Below are 12,777 nucleotides of genomic sequence, written 5' to 3'. Positions count from 1 at the left end.
ATTTTTTACGATTTATGACTAACGATAAACAATCGCAAACGAGAGTGTTTCTCGTTTAACCTGAAATCGTTCACCATATTACACAGAACGATGGTTGTTAGATACGGTCGTTATCACGATCGTTATTGTGATCGTTTATTCCTTCTGATCTCAGAAAAACAATGAGCAATGTGCTATTACACTGAACAATTAGTGAAAAAATGCGGAACTTGAGCGAATGAGCGTGGAATTACAATGAATGATTAGCGAACGATTAATGATAATTTTAGGTTCAGATCTAAATAGACGATCAACGACATACAAACAATTATCGTTTAAATTCGAACGATATAACGATTTTTCGCACGATAATCGCCCCGTGTAATAGGGCCCTTAGCTACAAGGGACCAAGGATCGGATTAGGGCTGTGTTTCCCAAGGAGCTCAAGGAGCAGATAGAGACCTGCTGCCATATTTAGGGCACCATCACACTACAGAATGGTGACAGAAAACTCGTTGCGCATTCCGCAGTTTGCCCCCGCTCGCAGACTGTGGCGGGTGAGCGCGTCTCCTCCCGTGTCATAGACTCTATTCTATGCACGGGCGGATTCCGTTGTCTGTCCAAAGAATAAACAGGTTCATTCTTTGGACTGATGACGGAATCCGCCCGTGCATAGAATGGAGTCTGTTACACGGGTGGAGATGTGCGCGCCTGCCACAGTCTGCAAGCGGGTGATAGCTTTGGAATGCGCAACGAGTTTTCCCTCACTATTCCGTAGTGTGCACGTACCCTTAGGACTAGATGTAGATAGGGTAGTTCCTGTCTTCGAAAGAAAGCACCAGATCAACTCCGAGAAAGACCATCAGAGTCAACTAAAGCAAATAGGCAATGGTATCCACAGAAGGCATCTTGCCAGACTGATGGACGACATTAAAACATTAAAAGTGGCACTCAGTACACCTGTGGGGAAATATACATACCCTTTTCCACTGATAACACACTACATGATTTTAAATGGTCCTCACATGGTCATCAGTGGCTTTTATAGCAACTTTAAAGGTAACGTTACATTAAAAATAAAAAAGAACTGCCCGAATTTATTCAGTGATTTTGCAGCACACAATCTGTATGTGTTCAGTCCACAATCTGAAGAATTCCCTGGCAGTCACACCCCTTGGAGGAGGGCAGGACGTTACATCACGTTACCCAGACACTTCCCTGTATGATTATGAAGTAGGAAACTAGGTGAGTATGCGATGCCATGCATTTAGTTTTGGGTGGTAATACTGTACGTGATATGCTTCCATACCAGAGGGGCATCTGCTCTTTATACTGTGAAGCCCGTAGAAATAGGCAGGGGACTTGAGCAAACCCCGGCTTACAAGAAGTGGTGTGAGACATTTCATTTCCTGTTTAGTCAGCACATGCTGTGCCTGAGTCTGCTCTACACGTACAGATACTGTATGAATGCTGGCTGCTGACAGTAAGCATTGTAAACATCACACAATGAGACAAACAGGCTTGCTGGGTTATGTAGTGCTTTATCTCTTTGTATGAACTCCCGTGTAAATCTTTGAACACACATCCACACTTTGTGCGTATATGTCTCTATGAGATCCCTTCAAGGCATAGGTATCATTTACCGTCATAGATTTCAGAAGTTATCAGCTGAGACCCAGATCCTGACAGCTTTCCTGGGTAATATAAGTTCTATGGCTAGACTGTCACTATGTTGGCGCACAGCTGCTTCTCCCTATTCCACCATGAACATGCATAGTCAGCTCATTCAATCATGCATATTTATTTCAATGGGAAGTGAGTAATAAACCATTGCAAGATCCTTGCAGCCACAACTCTATGAGCATATTGATATCCAGCATGTCAGGGCGGAAGGTGGGATAGTCAGGTGGCACCCATTCAGGTTAGATTTCATGCAGATTCTGCTGAAATTAGGAAGGCCAGCTAACATTGATGTCATATGTATGGTTCAGCAGGCAAGCTAAACACTTAAAAGGTATATTCCAAGATAAATGACTTATCCTCTATCCACAAGATAGAGTTAAAATGATACTCCGCATGGGAAAATGTTTTATATATTGCTGCAAGTACTGTATTTTTCTGTGTATAAGACTACTTTTTAACCCAGGAAAATCTTCTTAAAAGTCAGGTGTCGTCTTATACGCCGGGTGTCGTCTTATAGAGTGGGTACTGAAAAACTTCGGAACCGGACTGAAGCATCTGCAGTGGCGACCATATGAAGGGCAGAGCAAGCTGCAGGCATCCTGGGTATGGAAAAAAGATATACGGTAGAGTGGCGCAGTGCCCAGAAAAACCTCTTTCATCTGTCCACCCTTGTATCCTACAGGTATTACTGTACCTCCTACTCAGATGTTTCTGCTGACTGATTTTTTTTATTAATTTTTTTTTAGTGTGCATTGGAAGAGGGGTAGTCTGATATGGCAAGTAAGTTCCAAATTCTATAATTTAAGTGGAAAAGTTGGGGGGTCATGTTAAACGCCAGAAAATATGATATGTAGAAAATAATAAAGAAACTTTCCCCACTCAGCTCCCCTGGTGTCCTTCTGCTGCGTCCTTGTGTCTCTGTCCTGTCTCAGTCAATGATTGGCTAAGCAGGTTGTCACCGCCGAGACAAGTCCGTCTCAGAAGTGGCAGTGGGATTGCTCAGCAGGGGACAAGGGACACCGCAGAAGGACACCAGGGGGTCCAGTGAGGTAAGAATAGTTTCTTTATTATTTTCTATATACTCGCAGCATTATTTCACAAGAAGGGAGTTCTAGTGTTTAGATACCCCACCCCACAATATGACACTTTCCCATTTTTCTCAAGAATGAGGACATGGGTCTTGTTTTTGTCTATGGGGCTGCTGGAGATTGGTTTGGTTATCCTCAGCAGCTCCACAGACAATAAATTAAGCTATGGCATTCTAGAGGGACTAGCCATCCTATGCGCATTAGACTCCCTGTAATCTAACATTTATGGCCACACAATGTATATTTTCATTGAACAATGGCCATTGTTGCAGGTTTTGCAACAACAGACAACATTTAATGACATCAGCCAATAGCATTGAAAGCTATTGAATCTCGACTATTCATTGAATAGCTAACGCACAAAAACGACTGTGTAGACAATGTAAAGTGCGGCTCCAGTTGGACTTTACATTGTCACCTAAGGTTAATTGGAGTGCGGGCACACCCGAATTCCAATTCCAACAAAGTGATGTTCATTCCGCCAATACTGCAGTGAACTTCACAGACAGAGGCCGTGCCACAGAACAGCCGCTGTTATACAGCATCTAAACAAAGCCTATAAGGGATTTAACTTGGAATACCCCTAAAAAAAAGTAAAATGTAACAGCAAATGCCCCTTCTTCTCAGATGAAATGGAATGAATCTCTGTTGAGGGATGAATAAGAAAAATCTTATACCAGTCACATTGCTAACTGATTGGGTCCCAATTGACCAGGGACACTTTGGATCTGTATACAAAGCAACGCATAAAGAATTTAAGGTACCTGTGGCAGTAAAGAAGCTTAAATGGTAAGTCCAAGTAGCTTGATTGTTGCTATCATAATAACTATGAAAAGATTTCACACTGATCAATGTAGACAAAACAATAGAATCAAATATTAAAATTCTGAATTTATGATTTAGTTATAATGTATGGGCTGGTACATTTAAACACACAATACACACTGATTTAAAACAGTGCATCTCCCTGCCATGGATTTCAATGAGAGTGGGGTATATGTGAGACCTCCGCCACAGCACTTTACTCGGGCCCATGTGAACATACTCTACCCATAATGACAATGCTGGCAATGAGTAGAAACACATTTATGTTATTGAGAAGAGAAATGGTGAACCGGTATTATCATTGTGCTTTATCATTTGTTACAGTAATGTACCAGAGGGCCTCAAAGAACTCATTTCGGAGGCAGAGAAGATGGCTTCTGCCTCCACCAGTCCTTATGTAATCCGCTTATATGGGATCCTAGAGGAGAATGCCCAGCCTATTCCAGGTATTGTGATGGAATATATGGAGAATGGCAGTTTATGGTCCCTAATGGAAAAAGTTAATCCCATTCCATGGGCTCTGAAATTTCGTATCATCTTTGAAGTAACAATAGGTATGAACTGGCTGCACAATCTGCCCACTCCTCTGCTACACCTCGACCTCAAGACAAAAAATGTTCTGTTAACTGAGGAGCTTTATATAAAGGTGAGATCCAGGTCTTCTTCCTATGGAAATATGCACTTACCATTGATAGTCTGCTTCTTATAGGTAATCTTATGTCATATATGTGGTAATTAATTGCTATTGTATGCCATATACCCTAAGGCTATGTTCACACTACTTATATTTCCGGCCGTATTGCGAACTGCGAATATACGCACATAGTTTTGAGGTTGATGCGTTGGCTTGAAAGTATACGATATACGCCCGCACAATGCACACTACGTATGAGCTTACGACCGGATCGTATACGGCGCCGTGAAAAATGAACAAGACCATTGTTTGAGGATGGAAATGTTCCAACTCACGGCCGTGGAATTCCATGCGGTCCCGTACGAAGTACTTATTTCAGCCAAATTGAACTTGATTTTTCGATCCAAAAGGTTCTGTGAGTTTTATTGGGCTGGGCGAAGATATCCAAGCAAATGACCTGCTTCAGATCACATCGAAACAAGCTAGGGAAGCATAACTGTACTACGGGCGTATGTTCGCGGTTCGTACGCATCCGGCCGCTTGTCGATTTTTCCCACGCCTGTAGTTTCAGCCGCACATGTACGGCGGCGTACGAAATGCGGCCGGAATCGTACGCAGTGTGAACATAGCCTAAATCAGCGCAAATCAAAACGCAGCTCACAAGTTGGTGAGGAGCAGGGTCCTAGCTGAAATTTATAAAAGGGAACTACTATTTTTAAAGGTTTAGGATCCCTACGCCAGTTCAGCTCTGCACAGGGATCCAGGGCATTGCCCACCCTGGGGGCTCCTCCTCCTCTTGTGGGGCAAGTGCCGCAGGAAGGAATGCACATGTGTTGTTGTAACTACATCTGTGAATGGACCTTTAAACTTGAAGTCGTGGGTTCATGATGAGGACCTGCTCCATGTCTCATCTGGTGTGCTCTCCGGAAAGGGCCGATGCATGCAGAGGTCAGGGGGTGCTAAAGTCTGTGCAGTGAGCAGTGCAGGAGCTGGTGATGCAGCAAGGTGTTGGAGGGTGCTGACGTCACACACTGCAAGGTCCGGGGGAACGGTTGGCCATACACATATATCTGCATGCACTGCCCCTTCATTGAGAGCACATTGGAGAAGACATGAAGGAGATATAATAATAATAATAATAATAATAATACTTGTGTATAAAAATTGTTGGACAAAAATATTGATCAGTACAATGTTATTATAGTGCTTGAAAAGCACTATATTGTAATCCGTATTCTTCTTCCATCTCTTCCGTTTCTTCTTCTTCCAGCCATTTTTCTGCGCGTAATACAGCTTGAACCGCTTTGCGCACACACTCCATTCAAACTATGTTTCAAAGCCCTCGGCGGTGTGAGGTGTGAAATCTTTTTTTCGTTTCGATCGGATTTGTCGTTTTTAAGAAATTTACGTTTAAAAACCCCAAATTTCCCATAGAAAATAATGACCCCACTCTAACCGCTAACAGCCAATCACAGCACATATGCAAATAGCTAAAATACAGCAGCCTATAGGAACTCTAAGGTCTCGTCATGCAATGTATCACACCATCCACAGTTACATGTCCACTATTGGCCAATAGAAGATGTAATATATGGAAGATCCTTAACGATTTTGTCTCCCTGACATGAGTAAGATTGTCATGGTAACCGAGCAATGATCTTAACCATTATAAGTACCCAGATCGTTCTTAAAGGGACCCAGGTCGCCCTTAAAGGAACGCAAGTCGCTCTTAAAGGGACCCAAGTCGCTCTTATAGGGACGGAAGCCATGTCGCTCTTAAAGGGACCCAAGAGCGACCTGGGTCCCTTTAAGCGTGAAATTGGTCTCTTTAAGAGTGAAATTGGTCCCTTTAAAAGCGACCTGGGTCCCTTTAAGAGCGAAATGGGTCCCTTTAAGAGCGAAATATGTCCCTTTAAGAGAGACCTGGGTCCCTTTAAGAGCGACCTGGGTCCGTTTAAGAGCGAAATATGTCCCTTTAAGAGAGACTTGAGTCCCTTTAAGAGCGACCTGGGTCCCTTTAAGAGCAACCTGGGTCCCTTTAAGAGCAAAATATGTCCCTTTATGAGCTAAATGGGTCCCATTAAAAGGGACCTGGGTCCCTTTAAGAGTGACCTGGGTCCCTTTAAGAGCGAAATATGTCCCTTTAAGAGCAAAATGGGTCCCTTTAAGAGCAAAATGGGTCCCTTTAAGAGCGACCTGGGTCCCTTTAAGAGCAAAATATGTCCCTTTTAAGAGCAAAATGGGTCCTTTTAAGAGCGACCTGGGTCCCTTTAAGAGCGAAATGGGTCCCTTTAAGAGCAAAATAGGTCTCTTTAAGAGCGAAATGGGTCCCTTTAAGAGCGACCTTGGTCCCTTTAAGAGCGAAATGGGTCCCTTTAAGAGCGACCTTGGTCCCTTTAAGAGCCACCTGGGTCCCTTTAAGAGCGAAGGGACCCAGGTCGCTCTTAAAGCGACCTAGGTTGCTCCTAAAGGGACCCATGTCGCTCTTAAAGGGACGGGAGCCAAGTTGCTCTTAAAGGGATGCGACCCAAGTCGCTCTTATAGGGACGGCACCCGGGGTTAAAGTTTCTCTTAAAAGGAATTCACTGGTAAAGGGGCGCTCTGGAAGTCACTGGTAAAGGGGCGCTCTTTTCAAGCACTATGTATTTCCCTGGAAATGCAAATCTAGTTACAACTTCAATTACAATTTCAGATTACAGACTTTGGATTGTCCAAGTATACAAGAGGCTCCTCCACCCTTGGATTTGAGGACTGTGAAGGGGTTGGGGGTACCTTGGAGTACATGCCACCTGAAGCATTTCAAGAAGGGTACCAGCCAAGTCCATTAACTGATGTTTACAGGTAAATTAACAATGACTAATATTTTTAACATATTTTTATGGTTGTAAAGGTTTAAAACATTTATTCATGCCTACTGGAGTTTTCAACGTACTCGGACATAATCGCAGCACAAGCTGGTCTGCTGCCACCGCTCCTATTCCACGTGGAGGGACAGCAGCAGATCGCTGCTATCTCAGTCGCTTTTTTTTCAACATGTTTGAAAAACAAGCGATGCAACAATCAGCCGACATGAACGATGTCGGCTGATCATTGCCCTCATTTCCAAGGGACAATTATCGGCCGTAACGGAAAAGGGCCTTAACATTCTTCGATAATTTTCAACAACAACTGATCGATGGAAATGCCAGAAGTTGCCAGAAGTTCGATAGGCTACCATTATAATTCCATCAACTGCTACTTATAGCGGAGTTGAAAGAGCTGATGCACTAACCAATGATCTTGGGGGATCTGAACACCCGGATCCCACTGATACACACTACTGACATGAATGCTATGACTTGTCAGAAGTTTATTTAAACCATATGTATGCTTTAAGTCTAGGTTCACACTATATATGACACCGGTCGGTCTGTGACGCAGCCCTGTCACAGAACGTCCGGTATCAGTGAATATCATCTCGAATTAACTTAATTTCTATTTAATTGGGATGTGAGCCCATTCGGGTGTTCCCGCATTCCAAATAACCAAAGCCGACAATGTAGAGTGCGCCTGGAGCCGCACTTTACATTGTCTGCTTTGTCAGTCTTGTGCAGGCACTATTCAATGAATAGCGGCCACACAAAACTAACACGTCAGTTTTCGGTGCGGCCACAAGGAATCCCGGACGCAGTGTATACAGAGTATATACACTCAGGCTGAGATTCCAGGGTAATGAATGTGATAGGTAAATTCGTTAAACAACAGCCATGGTTGCAAACCTGCAACTACGGCCATTGTTTAATGAATTTTTACTGTGTGTGAACATAGCCTAAAAGTCGACAAATATAAATATTCATAGTAAAAAAAAAATATTTTTTTTTCTTTTAGTTTCGCCATCTTATCTGCAGTGGTGCTTAGAGGAGAAAATCCTTATCCTGGTAGGAATGTATAACGTAAGAGGGGTTTATATAAGAGGATTCTTCAAAGAGACTCTAAACTTCAGTACATCAGTTACATAGTTGAATGTATGGCAGATTTGCCACTGTTTAGAGGGAAAACTATGAGGAAATACAGAAAAGGACTTCTTATCTTACATACTGTATGGCCAGGTATGCTAACCAGTGTACTTATAGAGAGGAACCATTTTACCTCTACTACATGGAACCCATACTATTACTTTCAGACGCTAATGTGTACACCCTGCTATACATTAAAGTGCAATTTTACTTCCAATTTCCATCGTGATATGAATTGGTGGGTTTAGAGACACAATATCACAGTGGGCACAGGGCAGTATAGTAGGTGCTAAGGCAACTTAATGCCAACCAACAAATCTCATGTATCGGTCCTCAGCTCAGGAATCTTTTGGTGCCATACAATTACCTCAGGATGCTAATAGTCAATTCAAGTCAATGAGATGTTCCTTGACTATATAAAAGCATTTCTATTGGAGGGTATATAATTGCTTAAAATAAATGATGGGGGGGGGGGGGTCAAAATTAAGATCTGCAGCAGTTGTCTATAACAGTGGCATCCAGAGAGTGTGTCCTACATAGTACACGCTATAATGGAGGCACAGATCAGATCTAAACAAAGTACGCAAATAAAAGTCCTAGGTGGGGCAAGTTGTGGTGAGGGTAGCCTCCCGGGGACCCATAGTGGCAGCATATGATGGGTACTTTGATAATACTATGGCTATAACCTGGACATAACTAGTTACCAGCTCTTATGAGAAGACTGCTCAGAATTGTTTGCAATATTGTCTGTCCTGTAACTATAAAGCAAACTGTGCCACTTAGTGTACTCTGGAACTGTCTCATAAAGACAACAACAGTACGTAAACTCAATGAGGTCATATAAACCTCAAACACCCCAACTTGGGCCTCCCGTCCTCTATGTCTTTATTTCACCAGACAGAAACCAGTATAGGACAGGAAAAGGTATACGAGGTGCCTACAGACTGATATACTAATATGAGAAAAGCTGACTATATTTATATCTCCTCTCTGTCAGTTGATAAATCCGTCTTGATACGTCAGCTTGTTCCTCAAGGCCAACGTCCATGTCTTAAAGATCTGGAAAATGAGACGTCAGTGAAATATCTAAAGGAGGCAATTGAATTTACTAAACTCTGCTGGCATAATGACAAGCTGAAGAGGCCTGTCTTTAGTGGTAAGTGACACCTGATAACCAATAATAATAGCACTATGAGCGATGATTACTGAGAGTAGTGTTATGTCTCCACCCTATACAATACATTGTGAAATAAGCCAAAAATAAACCAGTGATTGTATACCATCAATATGCATGTATGTATTCCACTGGAAGGTACTGTATGATAGACCATGGAAGCTGCCAGCTAAAATAATTTTTTAGGATTACTGTATGTTAGGCCTTAGGTAAGACCGCAAATATTTCATAATGACTCCGACTTGCCATCTCCAAGTGAGCCGTCTTGGCTTTGCGCACATATTTTTTAACACTGATGCGGGAGTATAGCAATAACTCTGTCCACAATTGTAGAGGGATACAGTATATTATTTTATATCACTATGGGAGTAAAGGCCCTATTCCACGGGCCGACTGACAGGAGCAAATGAGCGCTATTAGCTCCATGCGGCATAGCATACAGCAGCGGTCTGCTGCCGCCGCTTCTATTCCACGGAGCGATCAGGCCCACTTCTGCCATGAGGCGGAATGAGCCTTCCGCCTCAGACGGCAGATTTTGCGGTCCGGCAGGGGGCGGCATTATGTCCCCGCTGCTGTCATTTTAGTTAAGTATCACTTAACAAAAATGACAGCGGCCCCTCACCTGTCCCGTCGCCTGCGCTCTCCACATCCCGTCAGGTCCCGCGACGTCACCATGCAGCTGTCATTGACCTTCAGGCTGTGGTGAGTGCCTGGGGTCATGGGGGATGCGCTGGGGCCGCCGGGGGGTTGTTGTGGTTTGATACGGTGCGGGTGGCGCATCAAACCACAAACACACACCCCCCGGCGGCCCCGCGCGACTTGATCGCCTGACGGAAAGTGGAGATGTGGCGATGCCGGCCGGCACTGAGGGGGCGGCCACCTGAGGTTTGCCTCAGGTGGCAGAGACCACAGAATCGGCCTTGGGAGCGATGGCAGCAGATCGTTGCTTTACGAGTCGTTTGTCTTTCAACATGTTTAAAAGACAAACGACGCAACAATCAGCCGAATTTAACAATGTCGGCTGATCGTTGCCTTCTATTCCACGGGCTGAATACAGTCAATAATAGTTCCGTGGAAAAGGGCCTTAAATCTATGTTCACATACAGCAGATTTTTTGTTTAGTCAACCAGTCACTTGGGACTGTGCCAATAAAATTTTCAAAAATCCATGTCTATGATACACTAACCACCCCATTTACATGTAAGGAATGTTTTCTCATTCACAGAAGTATATCAATAAATCTGCCATGTGTGAACTTACCCAATCAGGAATTTAACTTCTTTGTCACTTTTCACCTATAACAGAATGTTGCAACAAATGGGAGAGATTCTCCTCTGCATTTGACAAATGTGAAATTAGACAAGCAGTAAGAGCTATACAGGACAGCATGGTAAGTATGTTTCACAGAATGTATGTTACTAAACATATAGGCAATGGCCCAGATTTATTAATCTAAAAGCAGACACTTTATTTGTGCCTCTGTGCCTTCGTAATCTGTATAAAAACTAGTGATTTTCATGATTTTGCTCTAAGACTGTCTAAGCAGCTCAGAAATCCGAAGGGGGCTTTGTTGTTCCAGATGTCCCGACAGACATATATACTAACGTTTTTGGTGTACTTTGCACTTGGCTGACAAACGTTACAGTTTTCACATTAGTGACGTGATTCAGACAATGTTTCTACATGTAGAGAAATGCACGTGGCCAGAACTACGTTCTCATTTCTTCCCCAGTAGTCATGTGGTGTTACTGGATTATTGGCCATATGCCTATTGGTTACCGCATGAGGGTCTGGTTTCGGCTGCATGTGGTGCATGTGGTGATGTACAGTAAATGCAGGAACGCAGCCTAAGACTAATCAGATATCAATATTATATTCCGAAACTAGAAAATCCTGATGCTAATTGTTGAGTGAAGCTGGGGCGTCTTCAGGTGTGGAGCCTAGGGCAGCAGCAGCTGGTAATACGGCCCTGCCCATCTGTGGACTAGGCCAGCTGATTCCCAGGATGTATTAGACTTTATCTGTATATTTATTCATGGTTTTATCACTGTGCTTGACATGCACTAATAAATGAACTTGTATTTCCTGTTCCTAAGGATTCTTCTATATCTTCTGGTAAGGCAACAGATATTCCACATACTACAGGAGACACAACGTCTGTCAATACTAAAGGGATGTCAGAAATATTTCAAAAATTATCCACTATGAATATTTCTGAAAGACCAGATGTATTACTGGGTTAGTAGCCATTAAACCATTGTAGAGGGTTCCCACTATTAACATCCATCATGTCTCTTTAAAAGTGGAAAAAATTAGGTGGCTGGGGAAAAGACACCGTCCCCAAGATGGCTAGATTGGTAAAAATTTTGCTTATATGGGTTCCCTATTCTAGTGTTCATTGGGATCCCAGCAGTTACACATCAATATATTATTTGTCACTTATCCTGCTGAATAGGCTATGGATGTTCATAGGGGGAAACCTTGCATACTAGTCAAGACATAATTCTCCATATACAGTGTGGGATCCCTTATACTTTTCTATTTATCATTTAGAGTCTGCACCTGTAATGAACTCTCCAAATGTGCAAAGTCAGCATATAAGGGGTCAGCCACAAACTTCACAACCAGGTCACCTGCAAGGAGCTGTGGTATGAATATCATTGCCATCATATACATACACATATACTAAGATGTTTGTGTGAGGCTACGTTCACACATAGTATTTTATGTCAGTCATTTTTAGAGATGAGCGAACCAGCCGGATTTTTGGTTCGTATGAATCAGAAATCTTGACGGCTGACTCCCGCTGTCTGCATTGGCATTGGCTGTATCCCAGTTCTCCAGGCGTTTCTTACGATGTATCCACCCACTGCACGGAGCCGGCAGACAGCGGGAGTCAGCCGCCGAGATTTCTGATTCATACAAACCAGAAATCCGACTGGTTTGCTCATCTCTAGTCATTTTCAGCCCCAAAAAAATAAAAAAATTTTTTTTAAGGATGGCTGTTATTTCACAGCCAAATAACATCTGTTATTTCTAAATAAAGCATGTTATACTTTATTTATAAACGTCCGTCAAATGGCCAAAAAGAGACGTTGTGTGGTCGTGGCCATACTGTGCAAATCTGTACATTATAATTTTGCCCCATCAGTTCCACTCCTGGTTTGGGAAATATTATGTGTGAACATGAGCATACAGTATGTAAGTATCAGCATTAAAGGGGTTGACCACTTTTTAGTAAAATTGTTTTGTGTGTAGTATAAGTAAATGTATTCAGATTACTTACTGACAGAAGCTCCCCCGAGGTATAATCAGACTCTCACCCCTCCAGGCTGGGCTGCCCTGCTCTGTGGTGAGTCTGTCCATAAGATGGCCAACATGGAGGAGCATGTGACCATG

At 43.1% G+C, this 12,777-nt stretch overlaps 1 protein-coding gene across 5 annotated transcripts in view; it reads left to right on the top strand.

Moving 5' to 3' along the window:
* Window positions 1-12,777, top strand: part of LOC138785532 (receptor-interacting serine/threonine-protein kinase 3-like) — a 51,735-nt gene that overhangs the window by 19,776 nt on the left and 19,182 nt on the right. For 2 of the 5 annotated variants that reach the window (XM_069961580.1, XM_069961579.1), the window contains exons 2-11: window positions 2,143-2,265; window positions 2,409-2,442; window positions 3,378-3,539; window positions 3,900-4,221; window positions 6,902-7,050; window positions 8,077-8,126; window positions 9,202-9,360; window positions 10,683-10,768; window positions 11,475-11,616; window positions 11,932-12,026. In XM_069961580.1, coding sequence (XP_069817681.1) covers window positions 3,406-3,539; window positions 3,900-4,221; window positions 6,902-7,050; window positions 8,077-8,126; window positions 9,202-9,360; window positions 10,683-10,768; window positions 11,475-11,616; window positions 11,932-12,026 — 1,137 coding nt within the window. In that variant the 5' untranslated portion in view covers window positions 2,143-2,265; window positions 2,409-2,442; window positions 3,378-3,405. Of the gene's footprint in view, window positions 1-1,169; window positions 1,225-2,142; window positions 2,345-2,408; window positions 2,443-3,377; window positions 3,540-3,899; window positions 4,222-6,901; window positions 7,051-8,076; window positions 8,127-9,201; window positions 9,361-10,682; window positions 10,769-11,474; window positions 11,617-11,931; window positions 12,027-12,777 lie in introns of those variants that run through there. The other 3 variants (XM_069961582.1, XM_069961578.1, XM_069961581.1) reach the window with 3 other exon arrangements.

This window comes from Dendropsophus ebraccatus, chromosome 3 (assembly GCF_027789765.1).
Source record: "Dendropsophus ebraccatus isolate aDenEbr1 chromosome 3, aDenEbr1.pat, whole genome shotgun sequence".
Lineage (NCBI taxonomy): Eukaryota > Metazoa > Chordata > Amphibia > Anura > Hylidae > Dendropsophus > Dendropsophus ebraccatus.
The sequence above is the reverse complement of the archived record's forward strand: the minus strand, read 5'-3'. Positions and strand labels throughout refer to the sequence as shown.